Source organism: Olea europaea, unplaced genomic scaffold, assembly GCF_002742605.1.
Source record: "Olea europaea var. sylvestris unplaced genomic scaffold, O_europaea_v1 scaffold1049, whole genome shotgun sequence".
Lineage (NCBI taxonomy): Eukaryota > Viridiplantae > Streptophyta > Magnoliopsida > Lamiales > Oleaceae > Olea > Olea europaea.
The window spans coordinates 187260-208428 of record NW_019227832.1 but is presented as its reverse complement, the minus strand read 5'-3'; the positions used below and the strand labels follow the sequence as shown (position 1 = coordinate 208428).

At 31.5% G+C, this 21169-nt stretch overlaps 2 protein-coding genes and 1 long non-coding RNA gene across 3 annotated transcripts; 1 reads left to right on the top strand and 2 right to left on the bottom strand.

Annotated features, from left to right (window-relative positions):
- Positions 1-4282: 4282 nt before the first annotated feature.
- Positions 4283-5055, top strand: LOC111372927. The gene is made up of 5 exons (XR_002698847.1): positions 4283-4297; positions 4446-4512; positions 4661-4700; positions 4800-4895; positions 4988-5055. It is a non-coding gene; the product is annotated as an uncharacterized LOC111372927 (long non-coding RNA).
- A 13777-nt stretch (positions 5056-18832) lies between these two features.
- Positions 18833-19833, bottom strand: LOC111372925 (ATP-dependent DNA helicase PIF4-like). The gene is made up of 2 exons (XM_022995353.1): positions 19167-19833; positions 18833-18894 (listed from the first exon to the last, which is right to left on the bottom strand). Exons 1-2 carry the CDS (start codon positions 19831-19833, stop codon positions 18833-18835), a joined length of 729 nt encoding a protein of 242 aa, XP_022851121.1.
- A 366-nt stretch (positions 19834-20199) lies between these two features.
- On the bottom strand, positions 20200-20703 carry LOC111372924. Its single transcript, XM_022995352.1, has one exon. It carries the CDS (start codon positions 20701-20703, stop codon positions 20200-20202), a length of 504 nt encoding a protein of 167 aa, XP_022851120.1.
- Between the last annotated feature and the right edge of the window lie 466 nt (positions 20704-21169).

Below are 21169 nucleotides of genomic sequence, written 5' to 3'. Positions count from 1 at the left end.
ACACTACCACAGAAAAAGAAAGAAACCATAGCCCTAACCTCAAATCCATTTCATTTTTCACATTGTGATTTCAGCTACAAATTGACAAACCTAGAATACACTCAAAAGAACCCCTAACACCGAAATCCATTTCAAACATCCATTTTGAATCGATTTGCCATAAGTGAATTATTGCGCACAATGTCCACTTCCACTTAAGGTTTTCCATGTTTGCATTTAATTTTTATAAAAAAGAAGGGGTGTTGATTTTAATCAGAATTTTCCTTGACAGAAGTGAGTAAAATAAGGGAATGCCACATAAATGCTCCATTTAAAAATCACAATTCAAAACTAACGAACTTCTAAAAATCTTTCAAAAATAAAGTGATAATTAAATTTATTAAATATTTAATTATAAGATAGTATAATTAATCTACTTATCCGAACCCATCCACCCATCACATCAAATCCTTCTCTTTCTCTCTCCATCCAACCTCACCTCCGGTGACAACTTTGGCAGCTTCTCCGATGACGACTCCGGTGACTTTCGGCGACTTCCCGGCGACAGCTCCGATAACTATTCCAGCGACTTATCCCATTCCGACGACCTCTTTGACTGTTTCGGTGACCACGCACCTTTTCGCCAACTACATTTTTTTATTTTCTCTTCTTTTTTGGCAATGACCTGTGACCGATTGCATTAGATCTGTGACCTGTGCACATTATGATCTGTGATCAGTTCTATTGAATCTATGACCTAATCAGGTGGGATGAATATGCAATTGATTAATTTCAAAATTAATAAATAAAATTTGTAATTTCAAATATCAAATACTATTAAGATTTTAGTTGTGAGATAATTAATCAAAAAATATTATTGTAATTAAATGTATTAAATTGAATTTTTTTTCTTTTTTTGGGCAACAACATGTAACCTGTGTACATTGTGATATATAAAATATTATTTTTAACATATGATTTGTTACTCGTGACTCGTAACATAAAACGTGACATATAAATTTGATCTATGACTTCTACAAAACAATATGTGACCTATTGATATTGATCTGTGACCCATTTATATTGATTTGTGACTTATATGAAATGACTGTGATTTGTGAACTCAAACCTGTAACCAGTGAAGTGTGACTTTAACAGTGAATTGTTACTTGTAACGTATGAACTGTTACCTTATGTGTTCATGAACAAATTTATCTTCTATGTGAATGTCTGTGATCATATTATTCTAATTTGTAACTATATATAGCCAAGTGACATACGGTCACAGTTAACACAAATCTAGTCACAGGGAGTCACAATAAAAATAGATTTGGTCACTCATCACCATTCCCAACATCGGCAACCAAACGTGCAAAAATATATACGGTGCTTGCTTGTTATTTAATTGTGCAAAAATAATTTGAAACGCTGGCGACATTAGCATCTACAGCTGCAAAATTAAATCGGGTCCTTTCGGCCTGTAACGAGTTTCTGCCACAGAGATTTGCCTCTGCCGCAACAATCGATCGAACCGTCGATCATGCTGTTGAGCCTGAGGTAAGTAGGAAAATACTCGTGTAAAATGGTTCAAAGCTTACTATTTTATGTTCTGAATTCTTTTACTGTATTAAACCTAGGAAGTAGATGCAACGGAGGCGGTGTTTGGATGAAAATATGAGGCACTTACCATAGAAAGAATTAATCAAAGAACCATATGTGGCTCTAAAATCATTAACCGATTCGTCTCCTAAACTAGAAAACACGGGTGTGAACCAACGAATTGATCCCATAACCCATTAGAAGCAACGTAATAGTTCAACAATTGAAGACTTGAACTGCGTAGGGTTGGATGGGTCCCCATGGCCAGAAGACAACAGGGAGCAAAGAAAAGAACAAATAGAAGACGATAAGGAATACTTTAAGCATCACAACGCATCTTCCTTGTCGGAGAGAGAAATATTTGTTCGAAATTTGGACAGAAAATAGTTGGAAATGATAAATTAACAGAGGAAATTGAGAGATTTATATATTTACTAAAGAAATTGGATAAACATCACGTAGAGAAAATCTGCACGGAACATGGAGCTATGGATTCGCTTTTCCAAAATATTTAGGGTTTGGATTTGGGAATGAAATGGAGGTGGAATGAACGGCAAACACGGAGAGAGAGAGAGAGAGCTAAAAGCAAAAGATTTCTCCAACTTCCTGGTCAAAGCTTCAATACCTAATCATTATTCATGCCGACCATTCTGGCAGTTTAGGTTTAATTAAATTTTTATTAATTATAATTATTAAATCTAATTAACACCTTATTTGTGAAATGAAAATTAATCCTCCTTATTTTTGAAAATTAGTCTTTAAATCTAAGTTTCTAAATAATTTTCCCGTAAAATAATTCAAAAAATAATCCACCCACCCCATGCTATGTGTATTCTCTAAGGAGTTTGTTTAGTGGTGGTCCTAAGTATAGGCGAAGTAGGTGATCGCCTAAAGCTCCCGCTTTAATGAGAGCCCCAGATGTAAAATTAATTGGTTGGTTGAAGAAAAATGAAAATTATATTTATGAAATTTTGAAAATAGAATTATCGTATGCAAACATAAGAAACTAATAAAAATTGAAATACAAAAATCTTTAAAATATATATATGGCAACAAACTTATGACTTACATTTATTTATTGCAAATACTATTTTCCCTATTTATAATTAATTTGACACTTTATCTTCCAAACATTCATTTTCTTTTCTTTTTTAACAAAAGAGAATGTCTCTTTGTCTTTTCAAATTTCATTTTTGACAATCATTCACCATTATTTTTTCAACCCAATAAAATATAAATTATCTCCCTTTGAATTAAAATTTTGAAGATTTAATGCAATTTTGTTTGATTTCACTACCATTGTTACAACCTTACAGGTTTCTTTCTTTCTCTCTTATCTTCAAAATATATATTACAGAGTACATGGTTGTTATTATATTGTTTTGTTTTAATATCATGATAATAATATTTTTAGATGTTTGCTGAAAATATTTCGAATTTAATATTTTTCTGTCCTTGTTCATACGGATACTTATTATTTTAAGTTAATTTCTTATAAATTAATATAAAATTAGAAGCTCGTTTGTATTTGATCACCATTTTCATTATTTTGTTACACTATCTTTTGCAATCACATCCTCCAATTTTGTACACAAATCACTCAAATGTATATTCAATTTTATTTCAAATAGTTGCAGTGAGAAAATAATCATACAAATAAACATACCCTTTTGCCATTGCATTGTAATTCTATTTGCCAAACTTTACTCGTAATTTGTATTGCTGGTTGAAATTTCACATTTTGTTAATTTTATCTTCAAATTTTAGGGCATAATTGTCTTTATAATTATATTAAGCCCCTGTTTGGCATCGATTAAAATTTAGATTTTAATTTAAGTCAAAATTAACAATTAATTTTAACCATATATTTTATGGGTTCTAAAACTTTAAATCCACATATATAATCTACTTCTATCAAAATCTACTAAAATTTTGATTTTAGGGGTTGTTTGAGACCTATTTTTTTTTTAAAAAAAAAAGTATTTCGTAATAATGCTACGATAGAGAATGTGTGATTAAAAAAACGAAAAAGTTTTGGATTTAAGTGTAATATTATTTCATTGAAAAATGTGTAGTTAAAATGATGTCAAATCACTATTAAAAAAATATATTTTGATGAAAAATGAAGCTCAAATAAGGGCTTAATCTCCATCAAACAAGCTAAAACTTTATACAATGAGATTCAAAATATAGGATCCAATTTGAAATTAGCATAAGGCCCCCAAAATATCGGGGTCGACCCTAGGTCTGTAAAAAAAATTATGTATGTGACAGGCTTCCCTTTTAATTTTCCTTGAAAACACCATCAAATCAACACCTGCTGCCAACTTAACCGCCATCAGCCAACTACCCAGGCCCGGTCCTGGGCCGAGGCCAATGAGGCCTGCACCTCAGGCCCAAGACCTTAGGGGGCCTCATTTTGGCCCTTTTTTTTTTTTTTTTTTAAATACAAGTTTAGCAAGCCCAAATGTGAAATGCCCAATCCAAAACTAATTATCCAACAATCCATTTATCCTTAAATCTCAACCCAACTTATATATCCATAATCCAAATCCAATATCCACAACAAATCAACAATCCATTTACCCAAAATCTGAAAATCAAATAAGGGTACTGTATACGCTGCTCAACCTGGCACCTGTTGTGTCGTCTCCATTGCTCCAACTCCGACAGTCTGACCACGACTCCGTCTCCGGTCTCCACAGTTGATGCCCTTAAGGTTGATTTCCATTTTTTTTTGTTATTATTATTATTATTATTTTGAGAAATCAAATGTTCGGACTTCGTAGATTATCGTGATTAGGAATTTAGGATTAATTGTTATTTATTTATGCTTAGATACCATCCGTGTATGTTTCTATTTTCAGGTCCAACTACTATGAATTCGTGTGACTGGACTTACTCCGGGGAACGGGCAAACATGGGTTTCATCTAGTGAGTAACTGAGTATTATGATTTATGAGTGTTATTAATTCTAAATATTCTAAAGGCCTAGGTTTTCTTGTTTCCTATATCATGAGGAAAAATAAAAACCAAGTTCGAAAAAGGCAAATCTTATTAACATTTTCTTTGGGTTTTGTAGTATGAGTTCGGTGACACAACAAATGGGTGTATCTCAACAGGTTTTAGACTCAATTTCATGTTTGAGATTATATATTTGTTCACAAGAATTAGTTAATGGCATTTTTTTATATTATTAAATATTAATGATGGTGTAATAGGAGCACATTTTAATCCAAATGGTTTGACACATGGAGCTCCTGAGGATGAAGTTCGCCATGCGGGTGACCTGGGAAACATAGTTGCTGACACCAATGGTAATTTCTTGATACATTTTTAATCATTGATTTATTAACTTAAATTGGTAATCACTATATTTTTATTAATGCTTCTTGAATTGTTGGTGCAGGTGTGGCTGAAGCGACAATAGTGGACAATCAGGTTGTTCTCTCTGCATCTATAACTATTTTTGTTGTAGAGAAATGGAATTGTAGAGGGTTCTAATTGCTAGCTGCTGTTGTATGCAACAAAGTATGGACTTTCAATTCTTAAATCGGTTTAATGTGTTTCGGTTTGATCTGATGTATGTTTACAGTTTACTTAACTGGGTTCTCATAAAATTCATTCTTCTTCATATCCTCTATTCACTATTTGGGTGAAAATGGCTTAAAGATTTGATGGAATTCTTTGATTTCAATGTAAACGTGAAAAGATGATGAATTTGAGAGTATTCTGGACATGACCCGAGTTATGGACATTAATTGATAGTAATCAGAAAGTAAAATGCATTCAATATCTTCGAGTTAATAAAGTATAATTAAGTTTTTCTTGTTATGGCGTTGTGGAGTGGGAGTGGGCGTGGGGTGGGGTGAATTTTTATAGTTTTTCGTGTTTCACGATTTATAAATTCTTGTTGTGTTACTTATTGAATATATTGATACTGTTATTAGTATTATTTTGACTATATTCTTTATAATTATGTGCAAGAAAGTATAACTACTTATTTTATTAAGTTTTATAACTACTTATTATTTCCTTACATGTTTCTTTTTGCTATGTTACAGCATCGTTGACACAATCCAAAAATTTCTTCGAATTGCGATCAGCTTACCACCAGTTCAAAAAAAGGGATCATTCTCAAAGGCGTAATTCCAAAATTTTCATCAAAATTCTACTTCTCAGGTAAGCAATGGCTTGCCCTAAGTAGCTATGTTAGAGATTGGAAATGTTTGCAGCCTTGTTGGCTTATATAATTGCAGCCTAGTCGACTTATATGATTGATTATTGTAGGATGAACAATTGTATAGGCGCACGTAGTAACTATATTGGAAACTATAATTCTAAGATGATTGAGATATTTTGTAATTGTTTTTTAGGTTAATCATTGGAGATTAGATATTTTGAGATATTTTGTAATTGTTTTGCTATAATATATTTTGTTGTTGTTTTAATGTTAGTTTTTCAAGTTAATAATGGGTCGCATAATACATTGTTGAAGTTTGCATTTACGTTGATTTCACCGGGGGGCCTAATTTCTAGGCTTTGCTTCAGGCCCCAAGAATCACAGGACCGGCTCTACAACTACCAACCGCCAGTCAGTGAATAATTGCAGTTGCTCAACTACCATGCAAGTGCCGGTGACAAACTTCCAATACTACATACCAATCGTGCAGTGACTATTTAACTGAACTGGAACGAGACTAATGAAACAGGCAAAAAAACTGTGCAGTGACCATTTAACTTAACTGGAATAAGACTAACTGAACTAGAATAACAACTATGTTGTGACCATAATAAGACAGGCAAAGTTAAGTAAAGTAATATTGTAATCTCCATGATATTCTAAATAAAATTTCTGCATAATTTTGATAGAAAAGAGCCAGAGTGCCCAACTAAGTTTTTTCAAGTACTACCACCAAAAATAATTGCTTTCTTTGCTATCTCTGTAAATTCATTAATTGCAGCCAAACATCACATACCAAAACATTTACAACTAATGACCAATTTTTATCCCAAGTGTAACTAATACAGTAGCATTTCTAGAGATAATACTAATTAACGCAGACAAGAATTTACCTTCATTTTCGACATCCATGTGTAGTGGCGGATCGAGGAATATTGGTGAGCTAGGGCAGTGATCAATCGTCGACGATCATAATAGGCAGGGGTGGATCCAGAATTGGATCCACGATCGGACTATAAAATTTTAAACTGGGCTACTACGTGGGAAAATTTTTTTTTACACATAAAAAATGATTTTTTTACCCAAAAAAATAAAAAAATACCTTAAAAAAAGCTCTTGGGCCTGGGGGTGGGGCTACAGCTCAACCCCCCCCAAAATCCGTCTCTGGTAATAGCGAGATCATATATTAATATTTATTTAAATAATATTAAAAATCCTTCACTATACCAAAAATTGCCATTTGCAACGGTCGAAAAACGTTGCCATTGACCTTTTGCACCGTTCAGGCGTAGTTGCGAGCTTTGGTGTTGTCATAGAGCGGAAGGTTTTCGTAACGTGCATTGCGCGTTGTCTTAAGGTTTTTCGCAATGTGCATTGCGCGTTGTTTTAAGGTTTTTCACAACGTTCATTGTGCATTGCGCGTTGTCTTAAGGTTTTTCGCAACGCTCGCCGCACGTTGTCGTTGTTTTTCACAACGTTCACCCCCGGTTTTCTTTTTTTTATTTTTTTTTTTTTTTTTTTCATTTTTCTCTTTTTTTGCGCATGTTTAGACTTCCCTAATAGTAGCAATACCAATTGACACGATCCATCCCAAATCACCCTAAAGGGCCCGACACGTGTCGTGCGCCAATGGTAGATACCAACTAAATGTCGTACCCACCATCAAGACAACCCTGACTTACTTTACCGAGATATATTTTTATAAAATTTTTGACAAAGTTTCCTCTGAAATATGGACTAAACCAACCTGAAAATCAACAAAAATCTCATAAAAACATTTAAACCAAAAATCTCAAAAACCACCAATAACACCAATATTTTATCCATACACAATAAACATAAAACATGTACAATTACTTTTTCAAAACACAATAAAGACTCCAATACAAAAACGAGAGCCCAAAAACCAGCAAAAACAAATAGGTCAAGAATATACACAATGAGTCAACTACAGGAATTATAATAGGAAAGCTAAAGCATCGTTCATAAGGCATCCCAAAGCAAGCTGCTTACATAAATGAGGTCCAAGAAGGCACATGCATAAGAGAACTCAACTTCAAATTCTTCTCTTAACTTAGCTCGACTCCATATAACTGCAATAAGGAAAGAATATAGAGGTTAGGTACATTAATTAATAAAAAGCTAGGAAACTCAAATACACACAACATTAATAATGTGTCAATCATGTTCAGAATAAGCTTATCACACAACATTAAAAGTCTTTGTTCAGTTGAACAAGCAAAAATTCAAGAAATACCTTCGTCAAATGAGTCTAACACTACTCTTTGGCCAAAAAACAGTACTTCCCATGGCTTCACTAAGAACTCGAAATTCATCAGTAGGTCTATATAAGGTAAAATGACCCATATATACTTCATCAGCCCAAACCTTCCAACAATCTTGTACAAATGGCATGTGGTGTACCTTTGCGTTTGGGTCGATTGATGCAATCTTCCCTTCTGCTACGATTTCTTCCTCATCATATCGGTACCAATGCAATAATTGACACCTTGAATTTTCCAAATGTGTAGTCCCTCCCTAGATACCACTTCCTTGTTGGGACTACAAATTCACAATAAAATGAAAATATTCTTTTTAAAATTAGTATGCCATATAGTCTGAATTTATATTGAACAAACAATAAATAATATCAACTTTATCACAAACAATAAAATTAGTATGCCATATACTCTCTTTTTTTAATTATTAAATTAGTAATTAGACTAAATGCATTAATTACTATTAATGTTTTTTTTAATTCTATAAATAACAACAAATCTTTTGGTTGATTGGTGAAAAATAAATGAAATAGTAAATGAGTTATAAAACAATTATTGCTTGGAATTTTTTGTTTTATATGGATGGCAAAGTCAAGAGAATTCACGTGAAAGTGAAAGTTCTGAAAAGTTGTTTCACGTGAATAAAAGAAAGAAAGAACAAAAGAAATGTCATTCTTTGCTGAATTTTTCATTTCTTAGCTGAACTTCAGTTTTGTTTCAGTTTTCTTATAGCTGGATTTTTCATCTTTCGTCCCAAAATCTTAAGTCAATTTCAGGAAAACAAATTACAAGGTAATTATTTAGTCTACAAGATTTTATTTTTGTTATTTTGTTGTAGTTAATTTGTTTTCCTGCTGCTGTGAAAATTTTTTGGTGAAAAAGTTATTTTCTACGGACTTTTGTTGTGTTAATATGGTCTAGCTGAATTTTGATTGCTAATTTTTGGTGTTTATACTGTCTTCTTTTATTTTAAAAAATAAATGTTTTGTTTTGTTGAGTATGTTAGGTTGAATAAAGCTATTGGCTCTTTATTCTTTAAATTTTCCATAGTAGAAAAGCTTTTGTATCTTTTACCAGTATGAATGTAAGCACAAAACCTTCACGATTCAGAGTTTTCTGGGAATTTAGGCTATGATGAGTGAACTTGCTTGTATTTATCAATTGCAAGGGTCGAGGGATATAGCACATATTGATAACTTCTGGTTTCTTTCTAAAATGGAGCAAAGGTTTTCGCCAACTCTTGACTTATTGACATAGCAAAACAAGTAGGTAAGTGCTAAAATCCGATGAATAAAGTTAATCTAAATCAAAAGTTCTAGTAATAAGCTGTATAATTAACTTTAGACTTGATATAGCACTTGTGATTATAGGATTTCCTATCATACTCAAACTAAAACTATATTATCTTGATTTACTTTATTCATTATTAAAAGATACTTCAATTAACATAAAACCAAAAATAATTTGAATATTTTGTTTAGATAATCTTATTTCTAATACTAAAAAGCTTATGTCTAATTAGAGTACTTTTCATATATTTTCTTATAGTTTAATTGATTTATCTTTAAAATCAACCAATCCCTCCAAATCTCATGTGATTGTCCAGAACTATATATGCTCCGAGGTAAATTTTTTTATAGCAATAAATATTTATCTATTAATTAGTTATGTGGATAAAGCGAAAAATATTTGTGTAAGATATGTTTTAATTTTTATTTGTAATCACGATTTCTCTAAATATTATTTTTAAATAAGTTTTGTTATTTGATGCAGATGTCTCTAGATTATGTCTTATCTCAAGACCAATGGTTCTGTGCTACTGTTCGTCAATATCCAAATCATCAACACGTTAGAGATTTGATAGAATTGTTACAAGCAGATGAACAAGCATTATTAATGTGCAGTAATTTTCATGGATTTCTATATGAATTCATGTATAGAGACGAAGAGTAACAATTTAGTAGCTAGTTGATACATGAATTCATAATGAGGATTGTGAATTTCCATAAAAACAATGAAGTGTGGGTAAGATTTGATGACCATCTTGCCCGTTTCAGAATGCAAGAATTTTGCTTAATGATTGGACTACCTTGCTGCGAACTATCTGTTAATCTTGACTTTAGTAATCCTCGGCTTAGAAACCAGTATTTCAATGGTGTGAAAAGGATTTCTATGAGAATGCTCCATGATGCCTTCAATTTATGTGAAAATCAAGAAAATAAATTCAAACTTGGATTGGTTATGTTGATAGAGTGTGCTCTCAAACCAATTGAAAGACATATTGATTACAGAATGCTAGGTATGGTTGAGCAGTTTGACGATTTTCTTTTGTATCCATGGGGCAAGAAGACATACTTTGTTTGTTGAATTCATTGCAACAATCACACTTTGAAAGAATATTGAGAATGTAACAAGCTGAGCAAACGGAGTGTAAATATTCGCTACATGAATATCATCTTGCTTTTCATGTATTTTTTTAACTAAATTTTTATGTATTCTTTAGTTTAATGTTGTATATATTTAATATTTACTTTCAATTTCATTTTGTAGTTTTGGATATATAAAGCATTTTTCAAGATTGGAAAGAAATTTAGACGAAGGAGATACAAGACATTACAAATTTCAAGAATGCACAAATGGAAGCCGAGGCAAATATAAAAACAATTTTGTCTACACACGAGGTATGGTAATTATATGAAAATTTACAATTAGTTATACATCTAATTATTCTACTATGGTATAGCATAGAATTCTAATATTTTATTATGTTTATAGATTCGAGTCCTTGTGATATTGCAACCAACAGAAGAAGAACCGCAGACATTGTGGTACACAACTCTATCGTTACCGTTGGGCAATAAACACACCATACTAGACGGCATTGCCACTGGAGAGCTCGGCAACATTGTACCACAAATTCCACATTGCAAGCAAACAATTAATGCTAATGATGCTGGTACTTCCAGAACATATCCTTTAGTTGGAGTGGAGCCTAATTGTACTTCTGTTGACTGTAACTATGCCACAAAAGGACAGAATGAAGAAATGTTTAGTGCACATAGACAGTATGTATCTGGCCTGTATGATGACTTGAAGGCACACATGGTCGAAGAATAAAAAAAACACAGGCTGAATATCTTAAAAACTAGAAGGGAATGTTTGAAGAACATCAAAAATGGCATGAACATCAATATCAAGAGCTGCACTCTACTTATCAATCTGGTATACAATCTGCATATATTGATACTTAAGCTTTCTTCTAGGAGTTTTTTGGTCAACAGATGGCTGAACAATAAAGAAGACAAGAAACTAATTATCAAGCAGTTCTTGACAATCAGAAAGAATTTTTTCAGCAACAAAAATGGCAGGAAGATCACCATCAAGAAATGCAATTTCACATGGAATCTTACGTGGACAACAGTTTAACTTCGATGAGATCTTACTTTGAAGAACGGAACAACAACATGCTAAATAGAATGGGTCATATGGAAGCTATTGCTGGTTTTTTACAGCAAGATATTCCTGGCTCTAGCAGTAAAATTCGTGGCAAGAAAGCAACACCTGAACAAACTCCTCAAATTGAGGTGTCCACAGAAGAGATCTATAATATGAAAATAAAATCTTCGGGTTTTCCTCTCGAAGACTATTCTATGGAGGTGTATTTATCAGTTCGTAAATGGGTGGTGTTGAATAAATCGGGGTAAAAAGCCTAACTCTAACTTATCAGTTATATTGTATTCAATTAACACTGATATAAACTATGATGTACAGTACATATTGGGATCTTTGAAGCAATATGTATGAAAGAGACACGCTATACAATATACTTGAACACAAAGTTATCAGCATTGCGGTTAGTGAAGCTCACAAATTATAATTAATTTCAATCTACATTTGACATATCTAATATATATATTTATTGTATTAGACAATAGAGATGGAGTTAAAGTTATTGAGGCAATTGATTAAAGAAGGCTGTACTCTCCTCTCCAAACAACATGGGATTTTCGACTTCAATTTTGAAGCTGAATGCGTTAGCCAATTGATGTGGCAAACAAGTTTAAAAGAAGGAAGTTCCAGTGTAGATGATTGTCAGATGGATTTCACTGTATTAGAAAACTACATAAGTGGCAATTTGCAAGAACACAGTCATCCATGGGCAGTATACAATTATTTATTAATTTCATGTTCATATCCAGGGGATTATAATTGTTATCTTATTGTTGTTGATTTTCTTCAGTGGAAATTTCATATATATAATTGCAGTAATGACGTCCACACACCAAGAGAAATCAGGAAACAAATAGATACAGTATATGAAATATTTCAAATATAATTGACGAATTCGAAATTTTGTTTCAGCGGACCTGATTTAAGAAAGCACAAAAACAAGCGGCTTAAATTGGAGATTATATCTCACTTGCCTTGCGCAAATAATGGGTAAGTATTTAAGGCATTTAAACGGTTTACTATTCACTACTATATTGAATTTTTCTTTTAATTTCGATTTTTATATTCATTATTAATTTAGTCTAACGAAAAAAATCTTATGTAGGCCAAACTGTAGATTTTTTCTCCTCAAATACATAGAATGCTTTCTTCTAAAATATCCATTAGAGACAGTTGATTTAGAGAGGATGAGCATATACAAACAAAAAATTATGGCTGGCCTTTGTTACAATGAATATTTTTGAAATCCCCGTACATCCTGATTGTAATTGTAATTGTAATTGTGATGTAAAGAATAATTTAAATACACATCCTCAATGTTGAGAATGATTGCTATGTAATAAGTTAGTTTTTAATCAAATTGAAATTATTTTTCCTTCTTTTATATATATATATATATGGTGTAATATAGAAAGAAAGAATAATAAGAATAATTATATGGTGAGGAATTCCGCTCTTTGATTAGTATTTTGTAGGTGTAGACATATATTTCACCGATTAATTGTCATTAAACTCTTATTTTTGTTGCTAGGAAAATTGAAATTTTCATATTCTAGTCTTTGGAATTTTTTGGAATTCAGGACTAATGCTCTTTCGAATAAAGTAAATGAAAAATAGAAAATAGAAATGCCTTAGAATATAAAAATGCCTTCATTCACATTTGTGAAATTACTTATTTTTCTATCCAACCATACAATAGAGCTAACGCATAAATGATGTAAGTATTAGCCTACATACATCATTTGTCAACAACAATGTGCTTGGCAATTTCCAAATAAAATTATGCTAACGAAGAAAACAAAAGTCAAGACAAATTCCACAGCAAAAATAGAAATGCCTTAGAAAATAGAAACGTCTTCATTAGTGTTGTTGACATTTATGAAATTACTACTTTGCTATCCAACCATACAAAAGAAATTATGTAAGTATCAGCCTACAGATATCATTTGTCAACAACAACGTGCTTAGCACTTTTCAAATAAAATTACTAACGAAGAAAACAAAAGCCAAGACTAATCCCAATCATAAATAGCAAAATAAATATTTCAAATATGATTTTTTCAATCTCTCTTTTGTTTTGGAACCAAAAGATCTGTGCCAGACACATTCAAAATGTTGTTTTCATCACATGGAACATTTTTTTCATTCAAAGATTTGAAGAGGGCTCTCGTGGCTGGATGAGACAAATTCTCTTCAAAATCTAAAGAGTGTATGTAGATACATTTTCCACGTGATGTACCTATACTTTTAACATCAATATATGCTTGGCTTTTTTCTCTTTAACTTGTTTGGTCTAGATCTATCACAAAGATGATGTCCAATCTATAGCTTGATGAATTAAGCTCAGTTTGGAATGCTTTTAGGTAGAATGTTCGTTGAGTATTCTACATTTTCTTAACGACACCTTCAAAGTATGTTTTTTTGTGAATCATGTATGTTAATGATGATTCAATTAATATTGCTTGAGTTACATGTTTTAGCGCTGCAAAATGTTGCAGTTACATTAAAATTCTTACATAATTGGTTTACTCCATCAAAGAATGTGTACTTGTAAATAAGAGTTTCTTGGCAGCTTCACCAATTGCACTGCATTAAGTGAGCCTATGACATTTGACAACTGCACATATGCTCGAGTCCTAAAATGTATTTGGTACACACTGACAAATGATCAAGACAATTAAAGAAGGTATGTATATCCACATAATAAAGTAAAATATACCGAGGAATAGCTTTAGAGTTTGGATGCTTCCAAAAAATACAGAGATAAGTTTCTCCAAAATCAGCATTTGATCGTCTATAACAATTGTTACAAGCCATGTACCAAGATTTGTTATCAATTTTGTCTGTAATTGCTATGCCATTTACCCAATAAAACTTTCGTTGTGTCAAAACAGAGGGTGTCAAAACATAGCAGAAATAAGGAATATGTATGTGCAATTTTTTTATATGTATATAAAACTTGTCATAAATACTATTACCGCTAAGAGGCGTTCTTGAAGATTTGTGTGGCTTCTTTCCATGTATGATTTTTTCAATACCAAATTATCTATTTTCATTGAATTTTCTTTTGACCCTAGTAAATGTAGTAAATAAGGTTAAACCTCATGATATTTAGAACAAAATTAGTAAATGTGGATAGTGGCTAGAGATGCGGGAATAGGAAAAAAGAATAATAAAATAAAATCAATTTATTCTACATACCATTCCGTTATCTCTTTTACTTCGATGAAATGTGTATTTATGAAGAAAGTAGTACGGTCTTTTGTGGACAATTTCAAACTTGTATACATGTGCAAAGTATCACATATATATGTTGTGCGCTGATATAAAACATACCAACAGCTAAACACATACCAAATAAAGACGTAACTCCGAGATGTGTTGCAAAGATGACTGATTTTTTCTTAATATTCTCCGTTATTAGTACATATTCTCTATCAACAAAGGAATCCTAAAGTGTAAGCGTTATTGTTTTAAAATTTTTGTCCAGAAACAATACATCCTATACCCATGTTTGGTTGCCATCTTTTGATTGAATAATTCGTTTGAGCGTCATATCAATTGCAACCGCAAGTATATCTGAAAATATAAATTTTAAAATGACTCTCTGCTTATTTTTCTAAATATAACTATCACGTAATTCAATAATTCAAGATAACGTATCATGGAATAACAAAAAATATGCATTTCTTACTTATATCAGCATCTGTATTCATATACTCTTCCACTTCATGAAAAGCTGTCAGTTGATATGTTGAAAAAATAAATTCTAGATTATCTTCATTTAGTTCAACAAAACGAATTTCTCCAGATTTAATCCAGTGATGAGATCCTATCGAATATTTGTAGTTTTCCGTATTATTCTTCACATAAGCTTTTGAAATGACATATGTTTTCCCCAAAACAAGTTGATCCTCAAAAGCATTGATATTGGAATCATATAAGCTAGCTTGGATAGTATTTTCCTGAAAAATGAAAATGAAAAACAGTGAGAAATTTCTTAGTTATATGATTATATATGAATGAGAAGTCTTACTAGTTTTAGTTTTGAAGTTTAAGCCAACTTTTATAACTAACAATAAGAAGAGTTACCTGAATATCCTCACCAAATGTTGATATCTTTCATTGCCTTGTTTAGAAGGTTTTGGTGATTGTTTTTCAACTACAATGACCTTGGCTTTCCATTTCTCGTTGTTTGAGACAATTTCTGGTATATTAGTTTGTATTCTTTTTCCATTTTATCTAAATCTAAAATAAATAATATGTCAAGTGCAGTCGGAATAGAGCAAAAGATTTATAAGGATGGTAATCTCACAAGGAAAATGAAAATAGTTTAAATAGCTATAGTATAATTTGTCAAAATTATAAAAAAAATTAGATAAAATCGGTGAAGTATGGCCAAGTAACCTGAAATTTTTATTAGTATCAGTATGTTATATAAAAGTATATTCTAGAGTATAATGTATGTGAATGGATTAGTCTATATGATGAAATGTGCAAGTATATAAATACAGAGTAATGTATGGGAATGAATTTGTTTGGTACAATGAAATCTGTAAGGTATGACATAGAAAAAAATAATGTATACCAGTATGGTGAAGGTATGGCAAGCAACTCACGACGGTAAAGAATTAATAATAATTAATGATTTAGTAAACAATAATTTCAACCAGAAAAAAAGGAAAAAAATCCAAAAGAAAAGGGAATTTTTTTTTGCTCCGCACAGTGTGAAGGACTTGCTAGAGTTGCTCCGCACTGTGCGGAGCATTAAAAAGAAAAAAATCACCCTTGTGTGCAAGGGAAATGAAATGGTTTAAAGTTTAAAAAAAATAGATAAAATCGGTGAAGTATGGCCAAGTAAATCAATTGATTGATTAATCTGAAATTTTTCAGTATATATAAGTATATTTTAGAGTATAATGTATTGGAATGGATTAGCCTGTATGATGAAATGTGCAAGTATATAAGTACAGAGTAATGTATGGGAATAGATTAGTTTGGTACGGTGAAATCATAGCAAGAAATGGTATGCAAAAAAAAATATGTATACCAGTATGGTGAAAGTGTAAAATTCAGAGGTATAGCAAGCAACTCACGACATAAACAATTAATAATAATTAATAATTTAGTAAATAATAATTTCAATCCAAAACAAAACAAAAGAGAAAAAATTCAAAAGAAAAGGAAAAAAAAATTTGCCCCGCACAGTGCAGAGCATTTGCTTTTTTTTTTTCCTTTTTTTTATTTAAATTATTATTTACTAAATTATTAATTATTAATTGTTTAATAATTGTTTTACTGAGTAAACAATTGATTGACATATTAGCCAATTTTTTTTTTTTGGCAGTCTTAACTATACCATAGCGAAGTTGCTCCGCACAGTATGAAGCATTCCAGCTAGTGCTCCGCACTGTGCGGAGCATTTGGCTTTTTTCCCTTTTTTTGCGATTTAAATTATTATTACTAAATTATTAATTGTTTACTTTGTCAGTAAAAAACAATTGATTGACATATTAGACCATATCATTTTAGTGGACAGTTTTATTGTATAACTAAACTATTCTTTTGTTAATTACATAAAATTATGCTTTTATTTCTTCTCAATCTCATTCTCTTTTCTTGTAGTCATTATTTTTTTTTTTAAATTTCAATCCACCATTTAACACTTCACATTAGTCTTAGTAATAAAATTCATTTTTAACCAAATCTAACAAATTTAGCAGAGCGTATCTAAAAAATAATCCCGGGAAGAGTGTTTTGTCTAAAATATTTTGTCCATTTTTGTAATAGGAATACTTTGTCTATTTCTATATTCCTACCCCGTGAACCTGTTGTCAAATCCTCTCTAAAAAAAGGACAAGTATTGTTTAGCTTGAATAGCTTCTCATACCATTTCTTTACACTTAACCAATTTACATATATTTACCTTTACCTACTTGGCTTTGCTAGAAAAAAAACAGATTTAATCTACTTTTTCTTTCTTGATTCTTTTACTATAATTGTTTCAAAATAAATTCGTAGTTTTAAATGATTTATAATTTTAATCTTTAATTGTGTTAAAAATTATACATACTGCAATCTATCAACACAAAAATGGACGTGCCACATAATTTCTTCAAAATTTATTGATGTTTTACTAAATCATAACATCTATTTGTTAAGTTATATAATAATATCTTCTCTCATATTTGTATAAATGTTTTATTTACTGCCTATATTTTTTTCATATATGTAGATGCTTCCACATCTTTTGTCAATTACTGGAGACATGAATTAAGTGATAGAGTACGATTAACTTCATATAATGGTATAATTGTAACAATACAGCTACAAAGAATCGATGGAGAAATATATTTGGCTAATAGATTGAAGCAATTTTTCGACCATCATAACTTACAGGATGGTTTTGTTGTAGTATTTGAATATAATGAAAATTTCACGTTCAATATGATGATATTTGATGATTCTAGAGTAGAGGTTATATATGGCTCTAATGTTAAAGAAGATGAGGCTTTACAGATCTGGATAATCCTACATTCGAAGTAACACTGACGTTGAATCACAACAACCATCGAGAAATTGTAGGCTATCTTTAATATATCATTCTATATTTAGCTTTTCTACATTATTTTAATATTAACTTCAGCATCAATGTTTTTTCTAAGTCTAAACCAGAAAGGTTTGCAAGACACCATCTACCAAGATATGTGCGGAATGTTCAACTCCACGACTCTTTACATAACAACTGCGATGTCACTGCAAATTCAAGACCAAATGGTGTGATGCGCCATCTAGCTGTAGGTTGGGCCGATTTTCTAACAGAGAATGAAATACAAATCGGCGATACATGCGTATTTAAATTATTAAATAGTAAATCTCCAATGTTAATGGTCTACAAAAAAACCACAACGATGGAACTCGAACTCGAACTCGTCTATGAAACTTTTCACACTAATAATGTTTAATATTTATGTTTATCTATTTCACTTTTTCCAACAATTAATTATCTCAAACTATCGCAGAAAGATTTTCATAGAAATTACACTTCCTTTCTTTACAATTCAAAAATACTACAATATTTTTAACTAAAATATAACATTCTTGTATATATTAATACATATATGGTTACACCAACACACATATATATACATAGTTACACTAATTCGTTGTATGATGGATTCACTTTGAAGAAGATGCTTTGAAGTAGAATGAACCTATGTGTGTTGTAATAATATCACTTACCATAGGAATGTATTTATGGAATGGCAAAATGATTAAGTCAAGTAAAAAAACTTACATAAGTGGTTTCCAAAAATGATTTTCTCCATCTCTATCTAAACTTCTAAATATCCGCTTTACCAATTGTATTCACATTAACTACGCGACATCTGACAATTACACAACCTAATATGAATAACAAATGACTATTAGTAAACAGAAAAAAAGTTAAGAGAATTTGAAAAGTTATGTGTGACTAATACTTGTATTCAGAAAACATAAAGCATGACGACTAATTAATATATTTTTGGAAGGAATAACTTTAGAAATCCTTTTCGCAAAGAAACCATTGTGCAAAATCAATATTTAATCATGACAATCACAAGTTATGTGTCCACATTTGTTATTAATTTTGCGTTTGTAATAACGAATATAATCAATAAAGAATTATAACAAACAATTAAGAATTATATCGTCTTTTGTTCCTCTTTGTAATACTGGTAAAACTTGTCGAAAATCTCCTCCACACACAACGACTTTTTCACCAAACGGTAATTGACATTCAGTAATGTCTCTTAACATCTTATCTAAAACCTCAAAAGCATATTTATGAACCATTGGTGTTTCATCCCAGATTATTAGCCTAGCCAATGCTAAAAATTTACCAAGCGCAGACTGTTTACTCACTGAACATTGCATATCAGGACTTCCTTCAAGCGAAATTTTGAATCTTGAATGTCCTTTTGGACTAGCCAAAAATAGAGATGCAGCTCCACCTAATGATGCCGTTGCTAGTGCGATAAGATTTCGAGATCGTACACCAAAAAGTAATGCCTTGTACAAATACGTTTTTCCTGTACCTTCTGGGCCATCAATAAAAAACATTACATTCTTATCATTTAAAACAAAATCCAAAATAATATCATAGGTATTTTGTTGCTCTTTATTTAAACTCTTACTATAATGTATGTCTGACTGAAAATTAGTATTGGTTGTTTCTTCAGCAATCATGTTTTCAAAGATATCATCATCATTCACAGTTAAATCAAAATCTACCAAACAAAAATCAATTATATTGTTACCAACACCTTCTAAGAAAGAATTTATATAGTGCAAAGCTTTCATCTCAACACTTTGTTGTGTGAAACCTTTATGTAAATATTCTATCATGAAACCCTTAAATTTATCTAGGGATGGCAACGAGTCGAGTCGGCTTGTGAGCCAAAAATCAAGGCTCGGGCTTGGCTCGAGCTTTTTGAAGACGGAATTTTTTGGGCCCGAGTCGAGTCGAGCAAAAGCTCGGCCAAAAAGTTGAGGCTCGGGCCTTACCGAGCCGAATTGTTTTTTTTTCCTTTTTCTACTTTTTTTTCCTTTTAGAAGGCGGCTAGTAGCTGCCTTTTTTTTTTTAAGGCAGCTGGCTGCCTTTCACGCTACCTTACTTTTTTTTTTCGAGCAGGCCCGTGAGCCACATGGGCCGGCTTGGGCCTAGGCTCAGTTTGCCAGGCTTGAGCTTTTTGCAGGCCGAGCAATGGGCGGCCCGAGCCCTCGAGTCTTTTTGCTATCCCTAAATTTATCCCATAAATTCCTTGGATTTGTAGGGCAACATAAACTTAATACATTGATAAATAGTCGCCGCAGTGATATGGGCATTTGGTAAGCAGCTGCTTCAGATAAAAACATCTCAAAATAGCTATTTCCACTAAGAAGATCGTGGGAAAGTGCTGATTCACAATAAGTAGATAAAACAATACCATCGACTGTTTTTAAATCTTCAAAAGATTTTGGCGCTCTAATATAATTTAGCAAAACTCTTAAAAAATACCTCTCACCTTCACATGGATTAGCATTGACTATTCTACCAATAACATCTTTACTTTTTCTGGGACTCCAAATTAGCATGGATGCATCCCATGCGAAATATGTTGAAAATTCTTTATACAGTAGAGTTTTTCCCTTTTCATTTGAAATATTCATTCTAAAGAATTCTGTTAACATTGTTCGGTGAACAAAATCCTTATTTATAACTTTGATAAATCAACTGTCTCATTGTATGTAACCGTTTGAGCATTTTTAGTATGTAACTGTAAAAAGATTACTTGTATAGATATTTAACAACCTTAACAGAAGAACATACCTCCACATTAATGTGACAATCATAGTTAGCTAAAATGTAAGGATTATACAATATAACCCATCTATTATCCAACATATATCCTCTTACTTTAACACTTACACCATCATTACGACGCTTGTAAAGTGGGTAGGAATCATTACCCAAAGAAGTATTTTCAACGTAATCTCTCGGATATTTATTTTCACACCCAAAATTCTTTTCCATACAAACATTCTTAGGATTCAAATTTCCACAAGAACTATGCATCAAATGTTTTACAACAATAGCATGCAAGTAAGGGTATTTTTTTTGTTCGGTATTTTAGATGAGACAATTTCGTAGACTTTT